General features: G+C 43.4%; 1 protein-coding gene across 3 annotated transcripts; it reads right to left on the reverse strand.

Annotated features, from left to right (window-relative positions):
* On the reverse strand, positions 1 to 24,605 carry LOC148032150 (HIT-type Zinc finger family protein). Of its 3 annotated transcripts, XR_015691577.1 has the most exons (8): positions 24,278 to 24,605; positions 24,130 to 24,161; positions 23,994 to 24,035; positions 5,961 to 6,044; positions 842 to 930; positions 679 to 729; positions 492 to 577; positions 1 to 325 (listed from the first exon to the last, which is right to left on the reverse strand). XR_015691577.1 is itself a non-coding variant. In XM_087682788.1 (7 exons), the coding sequence occupies exons 1-7, from the start codon at positions 24,352 to 24,354 to the stop codon at positions 548 to 550; spliced, it is 405 nt and encodes a 134-aa protein (XP_087538914.1). In that variant the 5' UTR covers positions 24,355 to 24,604; the 3' UTR covers positions 386 to 547. The 3 variants fall into 3 exon arrangements, 2 of the variants coding, with proteins under 2 accessions (XP_087538914.1, XP_087538915.1); XM_087682788.1 differs by lacking the exon at positions 1 to 325 and having other exon boundaries at positions 386 to 577; positions 24,278 to 24,604; XM_087682789.1 differs by lacking the exons at positions 1 to 325; positions 23,994 to 24,035; positions 24,130 to 24,161; positions 24,278 to 24,605 and adding an exon at positions 23,425 to 23,562 and having other exon boundaries at positions 386 to 577.
* Positions 24,606 to 25,582: the final 977 nt, after the last annotated feature.

A 25,582-nucleotide genomic window follows, 5' to 3' on the forward strand; every position in this document is an offset into this window, starting at 1 on the left:
CTGAGCTCTCATGCTTGTTTACTTCATTATCGAATAACAATCTAAATGATACACCTACTACTGAAGTAGGATGAGGTCATCTACCTGAACCAATCTCACATTGGAAACTAAATACATAACTGCAACTGCTCAGGCAAGGATATGTATTAATCTTGTTAGCCAGTACTCACGTGCCCACAGCAAGATGCTGTCCACACAGCTTGGAAATGATTACAAAAATACATAACCTACTCTGTTATATTAACGCACTGAATGCTGTGACAATCATCCATTAAGGTGGCGATGGAGTAGTGGGACAAAACAGCATTTTCAATCGCTCCCACACCTGTTAAAAGGTCCAACAGGACATGCACTAACATTACAGATGCACATTGACACAGTGGACTTCAAGAAGCTAGAGGGATTTAATTGAACAGATAAAAACGCCAGAAAACAGCTCTAAGCAAAATTCCAGTTTCCCATACACAAGATTAACTAATACTCAGCAATACATTGGCAAAGTCATTCAACCATGTCTGAGACCTTGGTAATCATCCCCTTACTGTTCTTACTCTTCCTGACTCAAGGTGTTCATCACCTGCAGAAGATGCAAAATAGTGCAGGAACAGCTTAGGACTGTAGATATAAAAACATCTTTTAAAAGAAACTACCTCCAAATTATACATCACCCCATCTAACCTTGTCTGCAAATTCTCTAAAGAGTGCTCCTTCCATAGCAGCATGCAGATCCTGGCAGCAAGCAACTTTATCAATATATTGAAGGTAAGCCAGTAATACAAACCAAGTCAGCCTGACATCACACTTGAAAATATTGACCCTCCGTTTTAGGTCTGAAGATTACCTTCTCAACTTCTGATGACCCATCGATTTTTTTAATAAGCTTTTGAAGATCTGGATCCTTCAACATACTTCGAATCTCATGTGAGGCAGCTGAAAATAAACTAATGCCAAATCAGAATCTTACACTTGGTTAAATTACTTCAACTTCCATTATTTCTGAGGAAGCTACTTTTGAGTTAAAAAGTGTGAATGAACCATTGCCAGAAAAATTTAGCTGAACTGGTAAAGAAAGTGATCAAATGCCCTCCTGCGGATTAGATTGCCTCTTCATGTTCTGTGAAAAAAAGACTCTACCATGGGATCTAGAGAGGCATCAAGTTCTTGCTATTACGAATGTGCCTCTGTGAGAGAATATTGTTGTGTTTACCCTCTTCTTCCCCAGCTGTCCCTACAAGCCTATTTATTTATCTTCACAAGGAGGTTCTCAATGACACTTCATGGTCAGCAATCCTCACCCACCCCCCTTCTTCTTCAAAGACATATATTCCTTGTCTCCCTCTCATGGCACCATCCATTGAAGCACCCATCCTTCCCAATCTTCCCAATACCCAAAAGATAGACAAGACACGCTATTCCCTTTGGAGTTGCAAAGACAAGGCCATCCTAAATACGTTTGACCTTTGGGCGTTTATCACTCTTCCTATTCCACAGCCCATCGTGGATCCTAACACAAGCACTTCCACACATCAGCAATCTCTAGATGAACTCAATGCTTGTGCCTGTTCATTCTTCCTTAACTCCACTCACGCTATTCTAGTGCATATATGGCATATGACACCTCTTAGTTCTGGATCAGGTGGTCCAAGTCAAAGCCTTTGCACATGTGATCACCCTGCAAATGAAGCTGAAACAACTCTTAGTCTCTCATTTGACATGCAAATGTGGCATTGGAGCTACAAAGCTGGTCCCATACTACTACAAACTATGCACGATGTATAATACATGCAAATCTCAATTCCAAACTGGTCTGAATTGCTGTATGAAGCCTCAGTCTTGATCATGCATAAATCCTAGTGCTTTGCCCTAACCTTCCAAAGCAGAGCTCGATGGACGGTTAAGCAATAATGGCAAGCTGCCAATGTCACCGACAATGACTATACCCTCGGATGGACAAAGATCCTAGATATCTCCTCGAGGAATCATATGACTCAAAGCACCGTTGTCTAGAAGCCAAGGCCTCTGTAAAGCCAATGAAGAAGGCATCTCCATCTCATGGATGTGAAGGAACACAGACTTGTGTGTAACAACTAGTGTAGAGGTAGATGAAGGCTCATATGTTTTAGCTCCATCCTTTACTCTCGAATGAAGGTGAAGATGTTCTTCCAATACTTCTCCTCGAGATGAGTGCCCTTCGTACAATGTAGGCATTTATGCTTCTCTAAGTTTGTGTCAGAGCTCGAGGAAAACTCTGAATGTTGAACTTGCTTCTTCTTCTTGTTCTTGGCCTTCTTGTCCTTCTTGGTGCCCCCTTTTAAACTTGCAACAAAAGCCTTAGTAAGACTCCATCGACTAGTAAAATCTCCTTGACTCACTCTTCATGCTCCAAAACAAGCAAAGTTAGATCTTCCCATAGAGGGGTCTCTCAAACCCTGGAGGTAAGGAAGCTGGTATCGAAGACATCATACTTAGGAGATGGCCAATGAATAATAGGAACCATTGCCATGTCCTTTGATGAGATCATCTTTGCCAAGGGATGCAAGCTCATCTTGCATGCCCTCCATCTTGTTGATATGATCCTAAATAGAAAGGGAAGCATCAACAGAAAGCATTCGAAGTTTCTTTTCTATGGTAATATGGTGGGCAAAGGTCTCCTGATGGTATAGAGAAGAGAGCTTCATCCACATCTCTGCTGCAGTCCAAAGTCTGCACACACATGCACAAGACCATACTTTGCAATCTCCTAGACCATCAAAAGGAACCAGGGAGTTCTTATAACATTGAATGCAACATGATCATGGTAGAAAGACCTTGCCATAGCTGCATCCACCCTCTTTTTTACGAGGATCCCAAACTATTCCCAAGGTTTGTTACTTGCTACATTTTCCATGATGCAACTGTGAGAGTGCAAAAGTTACAAGTCTCCCATGCATGGCTCCATCACTAATGACTACATCATCAACTTGTCCACTAAAAAAAAAAGAGACATCAATTGCTTGCTTTTTCCTTGCACATGCTTTGTCTTCCTCACTTGGGTACTTTGCCAAGAGCTCCTTCACATTTCAGGTGTGCTATTTGGGCAAAATTTTATTTGTGCTCCAGTGTTAACATGGCACGAGTGTTGCTTCACACAATTGGATCCTCCTATTTTCAATCGCTCACACCTTTTGCATTTTTTCATAATATGACCTCTATAGAGGGGACTGTCGTTGCTTCTTCTGAGAAGGGGCAACAACGGAAGGGTAAACAGAATCAAAACTCCAATCAAAATCACAAACAAAACCAAAATCAAAATCAAGTTAATGAGACCCAAGGGAACTCCCAACCATCTCCAAAACCTAGGTGGTAGAATGTATCAAAGAAAAATCATTGTTGTCAACGTTGTCAGATGTTGGTCACTTTGATGACGAGTGTCGATCAAAGGCAAGAGGCACAGCACCAAAAGCTAAGACTCAAACCCCCACCCCTCTCTACATAGGGTATTCCTTCACACACCGGTCATGTATGTCATTCTTCTCCATGCTTTCTCAACAATGTTCATCCCCGACATGTGAGATGGCAACAATACCCTAATTTAATCACTTTCTGCCTGCCCACAGCCTTCTCCAACCATGTCTTCTCATTCTAGAAAGAGCAGAAGAATCTTTGATCGTCAAATAGTCAATAGCTTAAGTCACGAGCTTCACCAAATCATACAACTTCAATATGGTCTCCATCATCACTTTCTAAATGTTGTAGTTCTCACCATCAAGTTTCTAATCCTCCAAAAGAACCGGTAGGATAGGGATCTTGCGCCTGAATTAACTTGCACATGCTCGATAGTCCCCCTCTAGCTCCAAAAACACAGCCGGGTAGCTCCTTTCCCAAAGCCATTAAGGGCTTAAAAGCCGCCTGTCAAAGGCAAACCTTATCTAATAAGGTGGCTTTTTTTACTGTACATCGCCCTTCGAACTGGACATGAAGGTTCCGTTTCCACACTGATTCGTTTGTTCTCAGACACAAAAACAGCAAACAGGTCTCTGTTTGCACGTGTCTTGCTCCAGCTGCATGTTGATATGCAGCCCTCCCGCTCACACTCATGTGCTGAGAATGCAGCCTTTGTGTTGCAGTGAAACCTCCTCTCCGGGTCTGTCCAGTTAAGGTCAGCCCCTTCACTACTCTGATATCATGTCAATTGCAGCATTGCAGAAGCAGATGCATGGACTGATCATGGGAACTGGACACAGATAGAAGAGATAGAGAAACAGACAGAGAAGATGCAGAAAAGAAGGAATGCTGAGACTGAATAAATCAGGGCAGAATATATACAGCAGGCTGTGTGTGTATACATTCAGCCAAAGACCTCACACTGTACAATCTCAAGTGACTGTGACCACCAGCAGGCAGCACAATAAATAGGCAATGAAGGAGAGAGAGAAAATTAAAACTGAACGTGGCAGGCCGGCCTGAGCTGCCACATGGCAGTCCCCGACTGCCCCAAGCCTGCCCGCCGACCCGCAATCCTGCCCAGACTCCCTGCAGCGTGTGCACCTGCCTTGCTGCCCACGATGCTCAGAACTGTCCTCTCTGCCCAGAAACTGCTGGAACCTGCCACTGCCCTGCCTGCCAGCTGTCCAGGAGGTGACCTCTAACAGTTGCCACCCCAGGCTCAGGAGTGAGCCTCTTTGGCTCTATGGCTGGGAGGTGACTCTACTCTCCCTCCATCCACGTCTCAAATCTACATGAGCATGGCTTGAGTTGAGCCTTGTCTGCAAATTGGACGGAGGTGGGTGTTCCTCCAGGTAACTAACAAGGGACCACCACTGTCTATAAAGACATTCAAAGGGTGATTAGGAGTCTTTAAATTCTTGACTTTTCGAGACTGAATGAGCTTCAAGACATTGCCAAAGACAGGGTCTTACTAATAACATTACAGCATCGAAAATGTAAGATTGACTTAGACTTGCATCTTTGATTCAAATACTGCATGATGTTGCACAAACTGGCATAGAAGCTTCAAGGAGAAGCTAGGAACTGCTTGATTATGAGCCTGTTAGAGATGCTTTTTGGACAAGTTTAAGAAGATTAAATATGACATGTACTCTGAATCCAGAGAACACACACCCTGTACTGTTTGGGACAGTCCTCCAATCAGCTTCTGGCGATCCTGAACCACAGATTCAACACTGCCTGATAACATGTGGGTCAACTAAGGATGCCAAGGAACAGGAAGTTGATGAAGTCCACAATGATCATGAAGAGACAGAAAGGGTTCCCTAAATAGAACCTCCTGGGCAGTCTTAACAGTAAACTCTGGCCAATGTGCCACAGATTGGCAGCCACTGAGACCAACCACGACCATTCCAACCCATCCAAGCAGTCGGAGGAGTTATTCACCTAACCCAATCTTGTGAACCACAAAAGATGCAATCACCTTGACAAGGACAGAACTCAGGACTACATAAACCAAAAGATGGGCAAGCCGCAAGATTAAATTGGAGGTGGACACTTGAACTCAACACACTGTAAAGAAGTCCTCAGCAAGGTGCAGATATCCTGGCAATAATTTCCAAACAACTATTAACATCCCACATCCTAAGAATGGGATTTTCACTTTCAAATACTATGGTTTTGTTCATGTAAATCAAGGTATCCAAGAATCATCATTCCTTCAAAATCTTCTCTCCTAATATGTACCCAAATACCTTGAGAAAAATACCAACTCTGAAAAACACCAAATGCTTTGGTAACAACCAAGAACAATCACATAACTAGCTCAATAGACCTCAGATCCCAAGGTTCCACAAGATGGCTTGGGAAAGGACCACAACCAAGAACAATCACATGTTAGAAATTGAGTTAAACATGTAGCCTCTAGAGGTAAATCAACATGTTATTAAAAAGATAAGACAAAAAGCTCAAAAATTCAAAACATTAGCACCATAAATCAAAGTTCATGACAATTGTGCATCGATAGATTTTACCTACAGACTCGAATTGCTCCCTTTTCAATCTCCAACCCCTTTCATCATCAACTTCAAATGTTCTAGTTGGTTGCGTGTGATTATCTGCAAAATCAAACCAAAATTTGGGATAAGCAAGCCAAAAAAGGAGGGCCCCCTTTCCCAAGAATCAAGATTGACTCCCAAATGTATGCATCTTTGTCTCCTATGTGCATAACTTGATATGCAAAACTCTAGTTCTTCTAGGTCTTTAGCTAGAAAACTGGCCCTCCGTTATGTTTGCCTCTTTAATCCACTCTCTCACAATCATAGCACTCATCCTTTACAGCAGAGATTGTACAAGAAACCATAGGTAGAATCCAAAATGAGCACTTCCCATGCACCCAAGACCATCACAGCCTCATTGGCATATACGTTAAATCGAACAATTGTGTGAAGCTATTCAACTTCTTGGGAGTGGCAAATAATATTCAACCTATCTTGAGGGCAAGGAATCTGATGGACCTAGGTAATTACAAGGCCACCAAGATCGGCCACCAACTAGGTATTGTATATGGCCAAGTCCTGGAGAATGATCTGAGTAGTAGGGTAAAGAGACAAGTGCTCCAATCATTAACAAAGTAAAGCCTTCAAAGAGGGCACGCCACAGACCAGGCATTGTATATGGCCAAGTCCTGGAGAATGATCTGAGTAGTTGGGTAAAGAGACACGTGCTCCAATCATTAACAAAGTAAAGCCTTCAAACAGGGCACGCCACAGGCTACCATATCAGTACATTGCAAGTCATTGTTGAGGAAGGAAGAGCACATAGTCACATGATATATTGTTGCTTTATGGACTTTCATAAAGCACATTGTCCCTAAGGTTAGATTGATGAGAAGGATGCAAGACCTAGGAGAACCAAGAGGGATGGTGTGGGGAGTACTTGCTTTCTACAAATCAGTCATCAGCCATGTTAGAGAACCTAGAGATTCCTCAAAAACAATATTAAGCACCATAGGACTGAAGTAAGACTTACCCTCTATCACTGACACTTTTTTGACATGTAAGTTGTATTGAACTACAAACTTAGCTTAAAGTTAATCTCAAATCATGGGCTAATCTCTTTTGGATCTCATATAGCCCCAAAACAAATTCTAGATAAATTTGATCACAAAAATATGAAACTCAAGAGTTTCAGTAGGACAACAGGCTCAAAACTTCTATAAAAGGGACCATGGGCAGGACCATTCTTTCTTCCCCCTTTTCCACATTTTCACCAATTGCCATCATCCCTTGTCATCATCATCACCCGCTGCATTTTGCTGTCCAGCCCCATCAGTGCCAACCCTGCCACTCCATCGTCATCATCTATTGCATTGTGACCTATTGCTGTTTCTAACGTCATCATTACCAGCTGGCAACATCTCTCATCCTGCTGGCAACAGCCCTGACTGCTCTGTTTTCACTTGGCAATTTCCCACTTCTCAGACAAACACTTGACAATGGCCTTTTGTTTCTTTTGCACACCTGCTGCCCCCGTTCCAGATCGATTCCTCCTTAGAGAGTTGCTGCATTTTCCTGCACCTTTTAAAGTCCCCCAGCCTCAATGACATCCACACATCTCATGACTGCTCCAGTTGGCTCTCTCTACTACCACTGTCACCACTTGGACTGCCTACATCAGATTCAACATCAAGCTTTGGTGGTTCGCTGCATTTAGAATCTGTCAAAATGTGGGGCACACTTTCAATATCCCTCAGCCCACTCCCTTGAGAGACAATGGCTGTTGGACAGCATTTGAGCATTCCTTGTATCACATAGCTTAAATACTTTGTTTGTTCTTATTGAGTTCATTCTTGCATTCATTCATTCATTTTCTGAATCTTCATTTGCATTTTCTAAATTCAGGAGTTAAGTCATCTATGGACATTGTGTTCTCTCAACATGGTATCAAAGTCAATGCTTTTGTAAGAGGTACCTATGCTATTGTGAGCATTGAGTTTTACAAAAGTGACATGAACTAACTTGTGATGCCTCAGCCTCCATCTCCAAAGCAATCACCATCAAAGCCACAATCCTTTTAATTTTTGCTATTAGTGGAGGGACTGGTGTTCTTCATCTTCGACACCTACAACAGCCATGGATCTTGCCTATATTCCTTCGTGGGAAGGTGCATCACCATCAGGGTAACCAGTTGTCATGGATGGCCACATCTCAGCTAGGGTTCATACATTGTGCTTTCTCTACGAACCCTCATGTATATTCACATGGTAACAAAGTCGGTGCTCTTATAAAATTTACCTAAGCTATTGTAAGGTATTATAAAAAGGAGAGGAGCGGGTGTTAGGACCAGTAAGAGAAATAGGGAGAGAGTAAGAGAGTGTGTAAGAGAGAGAATAGATGAGGACATTTATGAGACACAAAGAGTCCAAAGAATAATAAGGGTGAATATGAGAGAGTGTGAATCTCTCCTAACCATTTTGTTATTATATTCTTAACTGCCATCCCCTTTCTCTGCACCATCCTAATTTGATTTATTCTCCCTTTTTTGTTAAGCATTGTTTTTTGACTTTTTATTGTTGAGTAGAAACGGAAGCAAAAAGAAAGAGAGAGACAGAGAGAGAGAGAGAGAGAGAGAGAGAACAATCACATTAATCGAGGTGCACAATAATAATGAAGAGTGAGTGAGAGTGAGAGTGAGTCCACGAATAGGTGTGTACCAATGTGGTACACACAAAGAATGAAAGACTGTATTTATACTTAGGGTACGATACACTTGCACACACCCGCTAGGGTGAGTTCACGTGTGTGAAATAATATATACACGGGAGATACATGGGAGAGCGTAAAGGGCCTTTACACCCAACAACCTCCCACTTAAAGGTCCGAAGCGAACCTTTAACCAACTCCCACAAGTCTAATGCAATGCTCATGTTGAGCCTTTGCAAGACTTTTAGTGAGAACATCTGCAAGGTTATCCTGTGATTTGATCTTAGTTAGGATGACTAGACCATCATCTAGAACCTGTCTAATAAAATGATACCGAACATCAATATGTTTGGTAGGTGCATGAAACATGGCATTCTTAGCCAGGCATACAGCACTTTGGCTATCACATCCAAGTACAAGTGTTTTGGTGGGCAGCCCAAAATCCTTGACCAAACGACCAAGCCAAACTACTTTTGAGGTTTCAGTTGTTGAAATATATTCAGCCTCAATGGTAGAGAGTGCTACTATTTTTTACAATCTAGAGCACCAAGAAACCGCCCCACCAATCAAGGTAAAGATGTACCCGCTAGTAGACTTGCGAGTATCCAAGTCACCTGCCATGTCTACATCACAATACTCCTACAGATCTAACGTACCCTTGCCATAGCAAATACATTTTCTTTGCATGCCCTTAAGGTACTGTAAAATACATTTGATTGCTTTCCAATGTGCTTTGGCAGGATGGGTCTACTAAAAATGAAAATATCTATTTGTATACTTTTTTTTTTTAATATCTTCTAACCCATTGCAAAATTATGCATGTATTCAAACCTGTATTCCAATAAGTGATCTCTCGTTCATCACATAAAAATCTGTTTTTCTAGATTTGAATAAAGATATATAACTATGTTTTTTCAAACTCTCATTATCTTCTATATTAAGGATTTGACATGAACCTACTTACAACTCCCACTGCATAAGCAATGTCAGGTCTAGTAGCAACCATAGCATACATGAGTGAACCACAAGTTGAAGCATAAGGAACACCCTTCATAGAACTGGCTGCCTTATTATCTTTTGGGCAATCTGCTTTGCTAAGCTTAAGGTAAGGTGAAAAAGGTACACCAAGAGGCTTAGCATCAACCATAGAAAAACGATCAAGTACTTTGCTGATGTACTTTTCTTGTGAGAGAAATAAAAGTTGACGCTCTCTATCTTATGTGACACGCATGCCCAAAATATGGGCAGTTGCACCCAAATCATTCATGGAAAAGGCTGAATTCAGCTGTCTTTTCAATGCATTAATTTGGCCATTATGCTTACCAACAATAAGCATATCATCCACATAAAGCACAAGTATAACAAGGCTTCCATCATAAGCCTTCTTAATATATAAGCAATGATTTGCACTACTTCTTTTAAATCCATGTAAGAGCATGAAGACATCAAACTTTTTATAACATTGTCTAGAAGCCTATTTCAAACCATACAAGCTTCTCTTAAGATTACATACCAAATGCTTCTTTCCTTGTATAACAAAGCCTTCGGGTCGTTTCATCTACAACTCTTCTTCCATATCACCATGCAAAAATGCAGTTCTAACATCCATCTGATCAAGTTCAAGATTCATAGATGCTACAATGGCAAATAATACTCGAAGAGTGGCCATTTTGATAACACGAGAAAACACTTCCTAAAAAACAATGCCCTCCTTTTGTGTATAGCCCTTACCCACAAGTCTGGCTTTGTATTTGGGTTTGCCATCCACACATTTGATTTTATAGACCCATTTGTTAGGAATGGCTTTCCTATCCTTGGGCAATGTAACCAAATCCCAAGTATCATTTTGATACAATGACTTTATTTCTTCTTGCATAGCTAGCTCCCACTTTTTCTTTAATTCACATGATAAGGCCTCTTTTGTCAGAGTGCAGCAGTGCGGAAGCGTAGGACTGACAGAGAGAGAGAGAACACAGAGAGAGAGAAGAGAGAGAAAGAGACAGTGGAAGATGAAGATATGCTGTATAAAGTGTGCTGTATACAAAGATATGCAGATATATACACGGGCGCAGTGCGCTGGACTGCGTGTCTCCACCTCGACGATGCAACCTGCTATTCACCTCGAAGTCTGCTGCAGTCTGCACGGTCTCCTATCAGAAATCTGCGAACAGAGACGGAATCTGCGCGAGCCTCCAGCCTGTAATCTGCGAGCAGAAGAATGTAGGAGACTGCTGGAAAAATCGGCTATAAATAGCCAAAAACTGGGCGCAATAAACAAGCAGGTCGGCTGCATTAAATGCAGCCGACTATACTGGTACAGGTCGGACTACCACGTGGTAGTCCGAGTGTACAGTCCAACTGTATAGGATCTGACAGCTAACACCCCTTCTCAGAGCCTGGACGGGGCAAAAGCCTGAGGGATCTGGAATGGCTCCGAAGGAGAGCCTGGGAAAGCGCCTTCGTAAACAAATCTGCAAGATTGTCCTCCATCTTGTAGTACTCCACAGTGATGGTCTCATCCAGAAGCTTCTCTCTGATGAAGTGGTACTGGATCTCTATGTGCTTCGTCCGGGCATGAAAAACAGGATTCTGTGCCAAGGCAATGCAACTCTCATTGTCGCATTGCAGCAAAGTAGGACGAGTCTGGGGCCAGCCAAGCTCCTCCAACAATCTCCGAAGCCACACAGCCTCACATGTGGTGGAAGACGCGGCCCGATACTCCGCCTCAGTAGACGAAAGGGCTACCGTGGGCTGCTTCTTGCTACTCCATGAGATAACACCAGCACCCAAGGTAAAACAGTAACCTGTAGTAGACCGCCTGTGGTCCACCTCACCGGCCCAATCCCAGTCGCTCCAACCTGCAAGTAGAAGATCTGAACCACTTGTGCCTGTTGGATAATGAATCCCTAAACCAGATGTCCCCCTCAAATACCGAAGTATCCTCTGGGCAGCCTGCCAATGCACCGTCTGAGGTTCACTCATGAGCCCTGCCAAAAGCCCAACAGCAAAACAAAGATCAACACGAGTGTTGAGGAGCCAAATCAATGATCCAATCAACTGACGATAGCGGAAAGCATCCGCCATGAGAGAAGCTGAATGGGAAGTGGCCTTCCAGTTCGGATCCATAGGAGTAGAAATGGTCCGACAATCCTCCATCGCAAAAGAAACCAAGAGCTCCTATACATATCTCTGCTGAGAGATGAAGATCCCCCTCTGAGACTGATAAATCTCATGGCCCAAAAAGAAATGGAGTAGACCCAAGTCCGTCATCTCGAACGTCCGATGTAAAGCTGCCTTCGTCTCTTGGACCTTTTGTGCATGATCACCTGTGACAATCAAACTCATCAACATACAACACAAAAAGCACACAACCATCCTCGGAAGTGTGTACATAAAGCTGCGGATCGGCCTTAGAACGCCGATATCCCAACTGTGACTGAAGGAACGAATCAATCTTCTCGTTCCATGCACGCGGAGCCTGCTTGAGGCCGTACAAGGCCTTCTTCAACCTATAGACTTGCCTATTTGAAGATCCAAAGCCAGGAAGCTGCTCTACGTAGATCTCCTCCTTCAGATCACCATTGAGGAAGGCCGACTTCACATCCAACTGGTAGACAGGCCATCTCCTATGGCCAGCCAAGGCAAGAACAGCTCGAATAGTCGCTATACGAGCAGTGGGGGCAAAAGTATCATGACAATCGATCCCTGGGCGCTGTGCAAAACCTTTAGCAACAAGACGAGCCTTGTGCTTGTCCAAAGAACCATCGCTAAGGTACTTGGTCTTGAAGACCCATTTGACGCCAATCACCTTCTTATGCGGGGGGCGTGGCACGAGTGACCAAGTGCCATTCCTCTCAATAGCCTCCAACTCGGCTTCCATAGCTTTCTTCCATGGTGCGGACTCTAAAGCCTCCTTCACAGAGGTGGACTCTCGATCCTGCATGACACGGGTCATCAAACAATAGTTAGAGCAAACAAGCTCCGTAGAATGTGCCTGGTGCCTCCGTGACTGCCGCAGACCATCCTGCGGTCCCCACTCCTCAGGGACCCCCTCTATCCCTAAATCACGGAGTGTGTCACGGGCCCAACGAGGAGGAGCCGAACCTCTCCTCGTCTCTCTCCATCAGCTGAAGACTCCAGGATATCCACCGGTGGTAACTCCTCGGGGGTGACTGGTGGAACAGTAGACTCTGTGTCAGAAACAGAATCTGAATCAAAAGATGCGGGCTCCAAAGGAACTGTAGCGGGAGCCCAACTCTCCCCTGGATCTCCAAGAACGGGATGCTCCTCACCCGCTGGTAGGGCCGGAACCTCCACGAACCGCACATCTCGACCAGTATACACATCCCGCTTGACGGGATCATACAAACAATAGCCTTGGGACTGGGAGCTGTAGCCAACAAATACCTGTATTCGGGAAGCTGCTTCAAATTTATCACGATGAGCCTTGGGAATGTGAACATAGGCATCACACCCAAAGACCCTAAAATAAGAAACATCGGGCTTCGTCCCAAAGTAAGCCTCATAAGGTGTCATCCCATCAACAGCCGAAGTGGGGGAGCAGTTAAGGATGTGGACTGCAGTAGCCACAGCCTCGGCCCACAGAAACTGAGGTGTCTGTCGGTGCTCCATCATGGTGCGCGCCATCTCGATCACACTTCGGTTTTTCCGTTCAAGAATGTCATTTTCTTGAGGAGTGTTGGTATTAGCAAACTCCTCGTGAATACCTTTATCTGCACAAAAACGAGCAAACTCATTAGAAAAAAATTCACCATCCTTGTCGAATCGCAAGGTCTTTAATCTCCGGCCTGATCGGTTCTCCTCAAAGAGAAGCCAATCCTTGAAGTGGGAGAAAGCTTCTGACTTCAATGCCAAAAAATAGGTCTATGTCATCCTGCTGTAGTCATCTACAATCAACATGAAGTAGGAGCTCCCTCGCAAGGACTCGTTCCTCATAGAGCCACAAAGATCCGTAGATATAAGCTCCATCGGTGAAGTAGACCGCCACGAAGCTGTGGAGAATGGCATCCCTATGCTGCTTCCCACGAATGCAGGAGACGCATGGCTGCTGGCTCACCACTATGTCCGGCAACCCTCGAACAAGCTGTCCACGTGACGCCCTCCGAAGATAATCATAGTTGAGGTGACCAAACCGAGCATGCCATAACTCTGACTGTGTCTGAGAGGTAAGAAGAAGAGTAGAGAGGGCGGTGGAAGACTTCAATTTGTAGATGCCGTTCTCCTCATAGCCAGATGAGAGAACCTTTCGAGATGCACGATCAAGGACTCGCACCGAATCTCTGTCAAACTCCACCAAAAGTCCAAGGGAGCAAATCTTATGAACTGACAGAAGATGATATCCTAAACCCGGTACATGCAAGACCTCTGAGGTATGGATACCACCACGTCCATCTGGAATAAGTTGTATTTCGCCCCGTCCTGCAATAGACACCGAAGAGCTTATCTCCAATGAGAATCTACCCACACAAAGGGCGCAACTGGGCAACACCATCTGATGAAGGAGTCATGTGCCAGGAGGCACCACTGTCAACGATCCACTCTCGAGCCTGGGGAGCTGTCATCGCAGCATCAGCAGCATTCGGTGTAGAGTCCTCAATGACAGCTAGATGAAGAAATGCAGCTGATGAGGGTGTAGCCACCGCTCCAGAATCCGTCGTGTCCTTGTTGGTGTCCTTCTTGTCTTTATCAGGGCAATCCTTCTTCCAATGGCCAATCTTTCCACAAATATGGCATGTGGATTCTTTGTCCTTGTCCTTGTCCTTCTTGGACTTGTTATCCCCCTTCTTCTTATTTTGGTCCTTCCCCTTCTTTTGAGAGGCTTGACCTGTCAATGCCTCCGACTTGGAAGCATTATGTCCCTTTAGTTGTTCCTCTTGGTCCAAGACCATAGGAACCAACTCTTCCCACCGAAGAGTGGACTCCCGCCCCGAAGCAATGAGGGCGGAGTAGAAAGCACCGAATCGTGGCGGCAACTGGGACAAGAGTGTGATCGCCATGTCTTCGGAGGAAATCGGCTTTCCCGCATTCTGAACCTGCATCTGAAGCTGTCTACGCTTGTTGATGTGCTCCCGCAACAAAGAAGACTTGTTCACGGACAAGGTCCACATCTGAACCTCCAAAGAAACCCGCTTCATAAGGATCATCCAGTTATACATCTGATCAAGCTCCAGTCATATCTCCCGAGCCACCGTCAAGTGCTCAATGTGAGCTATCACGGCTGTAGTACAAGATAGAAAAAGAAAGGAACGAATCCTGGCATTCAGTTTATCCCAGTGAGACTGTGCCTTGGCCAACTCCGCACGAGCATCGGAAGAGAGTTTGGACTCATCTCTCACCGAGGGCTGGTCGATCTCCTCCTGTACAAGCTCCGCCAAATCATAGGACTCTAGGATGGCCAACATCATCACGCACCAGATGCGGTAGTTGTCGCCATCGAGCTTCTGATCTGCGAGAAGAGCCGGTAAGACGAGCACCTTCCGGTCCATAATCGTCTGGAACTCCAAGTCAATCTCTGTAGATATCGTCACCTGTAATGCCTTCACAAACGCAAAAGCAGCCCCCTCTGACTGTGAAAACGCAGCTTGCTAGGGCTCTTCCGCGTCCTGAAACTTCTTCACCCGCCGAAGACGATGAAAAAGCAAAACCTACACTTGAAAGCTGAAAACTCAAACTTCCTCCTCGTCAAATAGCAATAAACAGCAGCAAATCCACCACCTGGACTCCTTTCCCACGCGCCCACACTCGCTTCAGCCTTGTTCCGAGACGCAGCCCTCCTGCCTGCCCTCAAACGCTGAAAACGCAGCCTTGTGTCGCGATGAAAACTCCTCTTCAGGTTGGTTCTGCACTTAGTCAGCCCTTCTACACTGCTCTGATACCATGTCAGAGTGCAGCGGTGCAGAAGCGTAGGACTGAGAGAGAGAACAGAGAGAGAGAGAGAGAAGAGAGAGAAAGAGACAATGGAAGATGAAGATCTGCTGTATAAAGTGTGCTGTATACAAAGATATGCAGATATATACACGGGCGCAGTGCGCTAGACTGCGTGTCTCCACCTCGATGATGCAACCTGCTGTTTACCTCGAAGTCCGCTGCAGTCTGCACGGTCTCCTGTCAGAAATCTACGAACAGAGACGGAATCTACACGAGCCTCCAGCCTGTAATCTGCGAGCATAAGAATGTAGGAGACTGCTGGAAAAATCGGCTATAAATAGCCAAAAACCGGGCGCAATAAACAGGCAGGTCAGCTGCATTAAATGCAGCCGACTGTACTCGTACAGGTCGGACTGCCACGTGGCAGTCCGACTGTACAAGATCTGACAGCTAACATCTTTATACATAATAGGCTCACCTTCATCTGTGAACAAAATGCAATCCAAAGAAGGATCAAATCTTTGTATAGGTCTTCTAGCACGTGTAGACCTTCTTACCCAATGATCAGTGTTATCAGGTAATGGATCCACATCCAAGGGAATGTCAATGGCCTCATTTTTTGGCTGCTGAACTGCATGTTCAAGGTGTTGTAATACAATTTCAGGCTGCTGTAATTCATTTTTAGCATGCTGATTTTGGTGCTCCAGCTGATGTTCAGCATCCCCTTGCTGCCCATTTTCATCTAGCTCAATAATGATACTCCGATGGATTCACCTACTTCTCTTCATAGATGCATTTGGTGCATAATCACACTGGGCATCATCCAGGTTGCATGAAGAGTGATAGTGGTGGTAAGCTTATCTCCCGTGAGTTCACCAAGTTTCTGCATGAGCATGGCATTTCTCACCAGCTGACCTCTACTAACTCCACCTCTCAAAATAGAGTGGTAGAGAATAGGAACTAGATTGTGATGAATATGGCACGCTCTATGCTCTTTGCAGCAAAGCCCCCAAGCGCCTTTGGGTCCAAGCTATCAATCGATATCCAATGCAATAGTTTCTCGAATAACCCCCTTCGAGGCATTTTTTGACACTTGACCTGCTATTTCCCACTCGAGTTTTTTGGTCTCGTGCTTACTTATACACTCCTGATGATAAGATAGGAAGCTCACTCCCTGAGCTAACCTCCTAATTTTTGTTGGCTATTCCTCAAAGGCAAAAGCCTTTCATTTGTTTGATCCTTTGACGAACAAGCTGACTATCCAAGGAGATGTTATTTTTTATGATAGGGATATTGTGCAATCCACTGCACCGATAGTGTTGTTTGAGCCACATCTACTACTTACTCTTAATCCACCTACAAAGTCTTCAACACCCAGGCTCCATCCGCAAAATCCATTACCACTCCTGGATCCAACATCCTTATCAACCCTAACTACCTTCAACTTCCGCCCAAACTATTTTTTCTCAAAGATGGACCAATCTTGAAAATGTGAGAAGGCTTGTGACTTGCCTTCCCTACCAAAAAAAAAAAAAACTAAATCATCTTGCAATAGTCATCCACAATCAACATGAAGTATTTTTTCCACTTAACAAACCCATGTCGCATTGGTCCACATAAATCTATACACAAAAGCTCCGAGTGGGCCTTGGCTTATCAAGCACTCTCATTCGGAATGGCACAGCGTTATTGTTTGCCATACCCCAATATCTAATAAGCCAAATCCATCTAATCATGAGCTACCTTTCAAAGATATTTATGGTTAAGGTGGCCAAACCAAGCATGCCACAACTCAATTTGTGACTAAGAAAAAAGAATATCAAAGTTTAGGGCTGCTATGCTCCAAAGCTTGTAGATACCATTGTCCTACTCCCTTGGCACACCACCTACTGAGTCCGAGCTTTGGCCATCTAGAATCCTTAACGAGTCAACACCAAACTCCACAATGAGACCTAGTCTATATATCTTGCTAATTGAGAGTAAATGGTAGCCAAGACACAAGACATATAAAACCTCCGACACAAGGATTCCACCTTTCTCATCGAGAATGATTTACATCTAGCCAATGTCATGAATGGGAACAAAAGAGTTGCCTCCAATAAGAATTTGCCCCTGCATCCAACACAAGCATGCAAAGCCTCCCTTGGAAAGAGTCATGTGGTAGGAAGCACCACTATCCACAATCCACTCTCAAGTCTAAGGGGCGATCAATTTTGCTTCAAATGTAGAAGGTGTTCCATCACCTTCAAATACAAAAAATGTAAATGAGAATAAAGCAACGACTGCTCCTAATGACTTTGGCTTCTCCTTCTATCCTTCTTTCTTGTCCTTGTCTAAGCAATCCTTTCTCTAATGACCTATCTTGCTACATTTATGGCAAGCAGTGTCCTTCTCCATCTTGGACTTGTCTTCTTCCTTCTTTCCCTTCTTTCTACCTTTTACGTTTTAATCTATAAGAGCCTTCAAAACTTGCTTTCTGAGAATTGTAAACCTTAGACTGGCCCTCTTGGTTCAAAATCATGAAAACTAGTTCTTTCTACTTGATGGTCTTGACACACCCCAAGGTGATCAAAGAAGAGTAGAAACCATCATATCGGGTGGTGGATGTGATAGAAGACTCACTATCATATCCTCTAATGAGTTTGTATTCCCAACATCCTAGACCTTCATCTATAATTGCTAGAATTATTTAATATGATCCGTCATAGGCACAAACTTGTTTGGATTAAAGGTTCGCATCTCCACCTCTAAGAAGACCCTCTTCATAGGGTCATCTAGATATTAGTTGATTAAGACGCAACCATATCTACCTAGCGACCATCATATGCTTGACATGAGCAATGGCAGTCGATATACACGAGAAATATAAACGAGTGAATGCAAGCATTCAACTTTTTTGAATGTATATAGGCCTTCTTCAACTGCAATTTCTAGACTTGAGAAAGGATTGAAGTCTCCTTGGCCATCGAGTAATCAATGGCTTCAGTCATAAGCTCTGCCACATCATACAACTCCAAGATCACCTCAATCCTCACTTAGTAGATACTATTGTCAGAAGTGCTACAGCAATGGAAGCATAGACAGGTGCTGAAATAAACTGATGAACACAAGACGAGAGAGAAAATAGAAGAACATTGCAAAAGAGGAAAACTCAAAGATGTGCTCAGGAAAAAGAATCCATATACCAAACAAGACAATGACGCATACAAGAGTGAGTCTCTAGCTCAAAGGCATTGGCACCAACTCCCTCTCTCCACAAAACCTATAGATGATGATGATGTATCTTAATGAGCAGGAAGCCAGGTATATAAAGAAGAAAATAATACCAAAATTGAGGCAGGTTGGCCTATATATAATGCCACGAATAAGCATCATAATAACCATAATAAAATGCCTAAATAACCTAGTCATGCCCGACATAGATCAAAAACTTACACATGAGCTCTCTGAATTGCTACCACCCTCTCTTAGATCTTGGGTGATCTCATACAATACAATAATATGATGATAAAGGCTAATCATGGTTCATACAACAAAGAACCACCAAAGTATAACCATGGATATCCAAGTAGTGGTTGATCAAGCAACCACCAAGGTATCTCAGAGAGAACTTGTTATCAATGTCGATCGTACCAGCTCTAAAAATTAGAAAAGTGTAACAAACCTTTTGTATATCAATTGTTACCAAGATATATTGACTCAATAATTCTAAATTAATTTGATGCTCATGTACTTTGAAAGGCGATTTGTATTATTTTAGTGTTCCAAAATATGATTAAACATTCATCTTTCTATTTAAGGTGGTCAATGGCCACCACGCCCTATGATTAGACTTGGATTGTCATTGACGAGATGCCTAAGAGAAATTAAAAGTTTAGTCAGGCAGTTAGATTGACCAAAAAGCTCAAATGACTAACACTTTTACACTCAAATAGTCACATCGACTAGAAGTCCATATAATGAGTGGTTTCAGAAAGCGAAACCAAATACTTATGATCGAAGAAACAAACCATAAACCGTGAATCTATATAACGAAGCTCTCCAAAAGCTAAATTTGGCGACTCCTAAAATTTAGAAGATTACTATTTTTGAAAGTTATGTAAATGAAAATTTTGTTCGCGTCAAAGACTCTAGAATTTCACAAGGAACAATTTTCTCTTCAGCATCTATCTCAAATACTTAACCATTTCAGAGATTTTTAGAGCATAAGGTTTGAAAGTTCCTTTCTCTAGAAAAATGGCATGTGGCATCTAAAAGAGAACATGTGTCATTTTGAAGAGACAAGTGTAAAGACACTTGTCATTTTCAACAAACACTTGTCATTTGTAGCCTCTACTCTCTACTTTTAAGTACCCAAGCTCCACACCTATATATTAGAGGTCTCTCTCTTCATTTGGAATAAACTCTCATGCTGAAATTTTAGCCACATACTTTATACTCTCTTATCTATCTCTCATCCAAGAAGAACTTTCTACTTAGTTTTATCTAATCCAAGCACTGAAGAAAAAAATTAGCTTGCTGCCTAAAGTTTACAAAAATTAGGATTTTAAAATCCTAATTTTCAAAATTGCAACAATTCAACCCTTTTATATATGGCTCAGGCACTTACTGCCCGTGGTTTATTTCAATAACTTCGTGGTTAAACCATCCTCTCAAAAATACCTTGAAACATATATGACCATGGACTTTCCGCCTTTGATCAAGACCGCCAAACTATCTCCTCATGTAAACTCGAATTAGGAGCCAAGACCACTCTCTATCAAATAACAGCCTGCCATAAACCTGGATGTCAATCCCAACTCCAAGATTTAAACCTGTCAAACTTTGATTGATCCATCACATACATCCCTCTCAGAAACTTGTGCACATGTATACTTGTATAGATGAGACTCGGCTGCCCCATCTCACCACCCTCTCACACTTCTTCTCTGGCACTAAAGAGTCATGAGAGATAACCACATCACTTAAGCTAGAGAGCAACAAAGAAAGGGACAGCCAAGCCCCTCACTCGATCTAAAGAAGTGAACCCCTTCCGCACCTTGGACTTCCCCTTGGTTAGAGAATCAAATTTGGAATCTAAGGAAGAGGATAACTCACCAGAGAAGTCCACATCCCACTTCTTCTCATGCTTCTTCCATGAGGCTGCTAACTCCCTACAGTCCTTCCGCAAGTGTCCCTTCTTACCGTAGTGATAGCACTAGGCCTTCGACTTCTTCCTATCGCCCCTCTCTAAAGTTGTAAAGGCCTCACTAGAACCTCCGTAATGAGATGGAAGTCTCCCCTGTAAATACAAAGATGCCTCGTGCTCAAGCAACATCGAGAACATGTATAAAGCTCACAAGGATAGAGGATGTCTGCGCCTACAAAGCATTGGTCACTCCATCAAACTCTATGGAAAGCTTGCAAAGTACCGTTTCCACGAGATGTGCCTCTAAAACAACAAACTAAATGTGTCAAAGTTGATTCTATACTTGTGTAACACGAAGCAAAAATGAACAAATGGTATCCTCCAAATCAAACTTCATCTGTTGAAGGTGTCCATAAAGGGTCACAACTTGCATGGAAGAATGTGCCTTATACAATATCTAAAGCTTTGACTATACTTTGGGAGATGTCTTATAGGAGGTAACCGCTGGTAGACCTTCTTTAGAAATATACTAAAGTAATGCAAAATATGCACATGCATCATCCGAATCCTATGTAAACATAACTTCCTCATAGTTATCCTCATCAAAATCTTCGAGGAGAGGAAAAGGACACTAAGGCTAAGGAATAGCTCTACACAATATACCAAATTAGTGCTAAAATAAACTGTTGAGCACAAGACAAAAGAGAAAGAAAACAAAAGAACACTACAAAAGAAGAGAACTCAGAAATGTGCTCAGGAAATGGAATCCATACACCAAAAACTAGAATGATGCGTACAAGAATGAATCTCTTGCTCCAAGGCACGGGCACCGGCTCCCTCTCTCCACAACTTATAGGTGATGATGTATCTAAATGAGAGAGCTAGGTATATAAAGAAGAAAATAATGCCAAAATAGGGGCAGGTAGAGTCAACCAGCAATAAAATGCCCCAAATAAGTATCATAATAACCATAATAAATTGCCTAAACGACCTAGTCATGCCGGGCATGACTCACACATAAGCTGTCTGAACTGCAACAGCTATAGTTCTCCCCATGTAGTTTTCGATCATGGGGAAGAGCTGGTAAGTCACGGACCTTACGCTCCACGAGGGCCTTGCCTCAAAAGGCATCCTATTCCACCTTGAATAGACTCACATGTGCTGGATAGTCCTCCACTAGCTCCAAGAACGCAGCCAGCTAGGACTTTCTTCACCTATCCAATGAGGGAATTTTACCAACAAAGGCAATAAAAACTCAAATCTGCTCCAAAAGGTTCAAAACTCAGCCTGTTTCACACTTTGACAGCTGTTCTTGCACACACAAACAGCAAAAAAAGTCTCCATTTGCATGCATCTCCACTAGCTCCAGTCATATGTCAATGTGCAGTCCCCCCTCCTCACACTCGTACGCTGAAAACACAACCTTTGTGTTGCACCAAATCCTTTTCTTCAGTTCTGTCCACTTTGATCAGCCCCTTGAAAGCTCCGATACCATGTCCAAGTCCAGCGATTCCAAAGCGGATGCATGGACTGATTGTGAAAGCTGAACACAAAGAGAAGAGGTACAGAAAGAGACAAAGAGAACGCTGAGAGGATGAATACTGAACAATGAATAAATCGGAGCAGAAAAGTACAACAGGCTGTGCATGTATGCAATCAGCCATAAACCTCACACCCTCGGTACAAGACGCACAAAACTATGACCGGCTGTGACAAGCTGCACATATGCAAAAAAGGAGAGAAAAAAATGGCCATTGGCCAGCGGGCTGGTCCAACTGCTGTAGTTGGCCAGACCTGGCACATGGCAGGCCGACTGCATTGACCCACTACCCAGGGCAGTCTGACCGCTGCCCACACAGTTTGCTCAGCCTGCCCTCTGTCTTGTGCTGTGTTCTCCTGCCCGCACTGCTTGGGCCCACACTGGCCTGCCTACCTGCCCGACCCATTGTGCCTGTCCAGGAGGTTACTGCTAACACATAAACATCTAACAAGGCTCCGAGAGGAATAAAGTTTGAACCCCAAATTTGGCAAAGAGTGTTCAAAATCACCATGGCAACCAATATGAGACCAGTGAGGAGGCTCACCTGCCTCCAGCTCCTCTTGACCACCTACATAATGATGCTCCAACTTCTTGTTCTTTCATATATCAGCCTCCCTGTACTCGCATATCTACACTGACTTGGACCTCTAGCAAAGGACACAAGATAGATGACGATCATTGGGTGGGGCAAAATAGGTAGCCTCTACAAATATGAGTACAAAGGTGGAAAATAGGAAGTGGGGGATGAAGCCTAGGTGGAAAAGGAGTTCTGTCTCCTTAGAAGCACTACTGGAAGAGGAGACACCATCTAATAATGAAGATACCAAACGTAACTCCTGACGTCCCTGCTAGCTATCATTGGTCACAATTCATAATTCCATGACAATATCCTCCCCACTGTTGGTTGAAATGAATACGTGGCGCTTGTATATAGCATCCAAATTTCCTCTCTCAGCCTTTTGCATGTGCACGAAGACATTCAAGCAAAACCCTAAAATGTGCAACAGATGGCTTTTGACTAAAGTAAGGCTCACATGGAATCATGCTCGGAATAGCCACAATATATATTAGTGGATGTGTACTGCAATGGATACTAGCTCAGCTCAAAAAGAATGAGGTAGCCCCCAATGCTTAAGCATAGACCCAACCATGTCCATTACCACCTTGTTCTATCACTCTAAAAATCCAAATCCATGTGATACATGATACAGATTCAAAGCTCAAAAAGTAAGACTTACCACCAAGATATGCTCTGCATAAGCAAAATGCAACATGAAATGCATACGATAAGTTCAAGGTATGTGTTTGGACTTGCATCCAAAACAATCTAAAAGAAGTCGTGTCTAGAAGGGGTGGATGTTACTGCAGTACCCCTTGTAGAAGTACTTGCATGGATTTGCTTGCTTTCAAGTTTTAAATAGAGCAACTATGAGAGCCGTATCAGCATTGACTGTCATCTGGAAGTCACGGAATGAGTCAGTAACGGCAACAGGGATACTTTAATTGAGTTTAGGTGGGATGGTGACTTCCACTGCATTGTTGTAGTAGATAACGATGAGAGTAGAATAATGGTGGATGGGACATCACATGGCCAGCAGCTTGCATAAGATGGGCATTTGTGATGTCCTTTGGCTGGTATGAATGCACAATGCCATCTCAAGTATGATCACTCCAGAACGCCCATTACAAGTTTGCTCCCTTCCTCACTTTAGAAACTGTTATGTCAGCTGGCAAAGGGCCCATCAACAGCATCACGTAAGAACAAAAACAACTGGCCCCCAGAGAAAAGGGTAGAAAAGTGACTTACCGTCAGTTCCGATGGGAGGCTCCAACTTTGCGCAGGGTGTTTCTGGAAGCCACTTTGTAGTTAGAAAGAAGGAGAATATCTGAAACCAAGCAACTGAGCCATAATTCGCCAGATGCAACAAGAGCGGCTACGGTACCTTTATGCTTCTTATAGCAAGGCAAGGAGCAGCTGCACAACAGTAAAACCAATCATAACTCTCTCTCTCTCTCTCTCTCTCTCTCTCTCACACACACACAGAGGCTATAAATAAGGACACAAGGCAGAACCAAAAGCAAAGAGCTTACTAGGGGATGAAGCAGGTTGGGCATTTGTATTTGGAGATGGCTTCCAGGCAAAGCTTACATTTCTGCTGAGAGCCCATCTTCTGGTGAACCCTTTTCTTATTACCTGACGGGGGTAACAGGCATAGAAGCTGCTAGGCAAGAGTTTTCAATGGCGGAAATTTCATGTCCATTTTGATTTCTCCTTTGGGTCGGTCTCAATTGATACTGCATCGCACAAAATGAGGGCACAGGGGTCTTTCATTGCATACGTACGGTCATTGAATTGAATTTTTGGAACCTTTGTCCTTCTCGGCTTCCCCTTTCCTGTAGTGTTCTTGTTTCTTTGTTGAGAAAACTGCAAAATATATCTATTGAAGAAATATCTTTATCTTTACTATTAGTTAAGGGGAGCCCCTAACCTCCCCACAAAGAAACGCGGGGGCGGGTGCCACGCGTCCAGCACCCGCCCTCGCCGCAAAAATCGTGCCCGCCCCGGCGCGGGGCGAGTCTAAATGAAGGGGGGCGATAGTAGGGAACTAGGGCTTTTTACCACGAAGCCTAACCCATCGCACCTGAGTGATTCTAGTTAAACATATTGCATCATCCTTTACATTCAGGTAAAACCTGTGGCTTACACTTGTCATTGGCCCCATCTCCAATGCCTTGCACACGTTATTTCATGAAGAGTGCATCCAGGATGGTTCTCTGCTTTCTAACTCTCTTCTTTATGCTTCATACTTGCAAAATCCCTTACCTTATGATATCTTCTTATCCATCCACTTTTGATGATCAAGCTCTGTCTTGTTCTTGTCATGTTTAGCTTGCAAAACAACATCCACTTTAAGAACAAAGACACGATCAATTGATTCTTGAGTTGCATACTTAAACATTCCAACAATATACACTCCTTAACCAGTTCCATATAATAGGGGGGATTTCATAAATTTCCCCTAGTAAGAGCTCTTTCCGGCTAATACTTAAGGGGTGAAATAGTAGCATCAACACCTCTAAAAGATCTAACGCATTCTAATTGGCTTTAGATTTTATAAAATATGGGAATTTGTTTCCATTTTGGTGTGGCATCATGGGCATCTTCCATTTCCTAATTAATTTTAGTTTCAAATCGTGAATTTTTGGTTTCTTAATCTAGTTAGCTGCATCTAGGCAACAGAGTATCAACGTTTATTCCTAAAGGTCAATCCCCATGTTTTTAGCCGTAGCAAGGTACATATTAGTATCTACCCTAGTAATATTGGGTTGATATCTCCCTTAGTTCATTTTAGGAAGTGGCTAGATTATAGATTAAGTATCATGTAGTCCATCACT

The sequence above is a fragment of the Lygodium microphyllum genome, chromosome 8 (genome assembly GCF_053477565.2).
Source record: "Lygodium microphyllum isolate KBCC chromosome 8, Lygodium_microphyllum_v1.1.10, whole genome shotgun sequence".
Lineage (NCBI taxonomy): Eukaryota > Viridiplantae > Streptophyta > Polypodiopsida > Schizaeales > Lygodiaceae > Lygodium > Lygodium microphyllum.

Bases quoted from the DNA above. Each gene is read 5' to 3' on its own strand.
- LOC148032150 (XM_087682788.1), bottom strand. From the start codon at position 24,354: ATGGGCTCTCAGCAGAAATGTAAGCTTTGCCTGGAAGCCATCTCCAAA. The intron at 931-5,960 runs GTAAAATCTATC...GTTTATTTTCAG, and splicing joins GGAGCAATTCGAGTCTGTAG to CTGCCTCACATGAGATTCGA. The intron at 578-678 runs GTTAGATGGGGT...CATCTTCTGCAG, and splicing joins TTAGAGAATTTGCAGACAAG to GTGATGAACACCTTGAGTCA.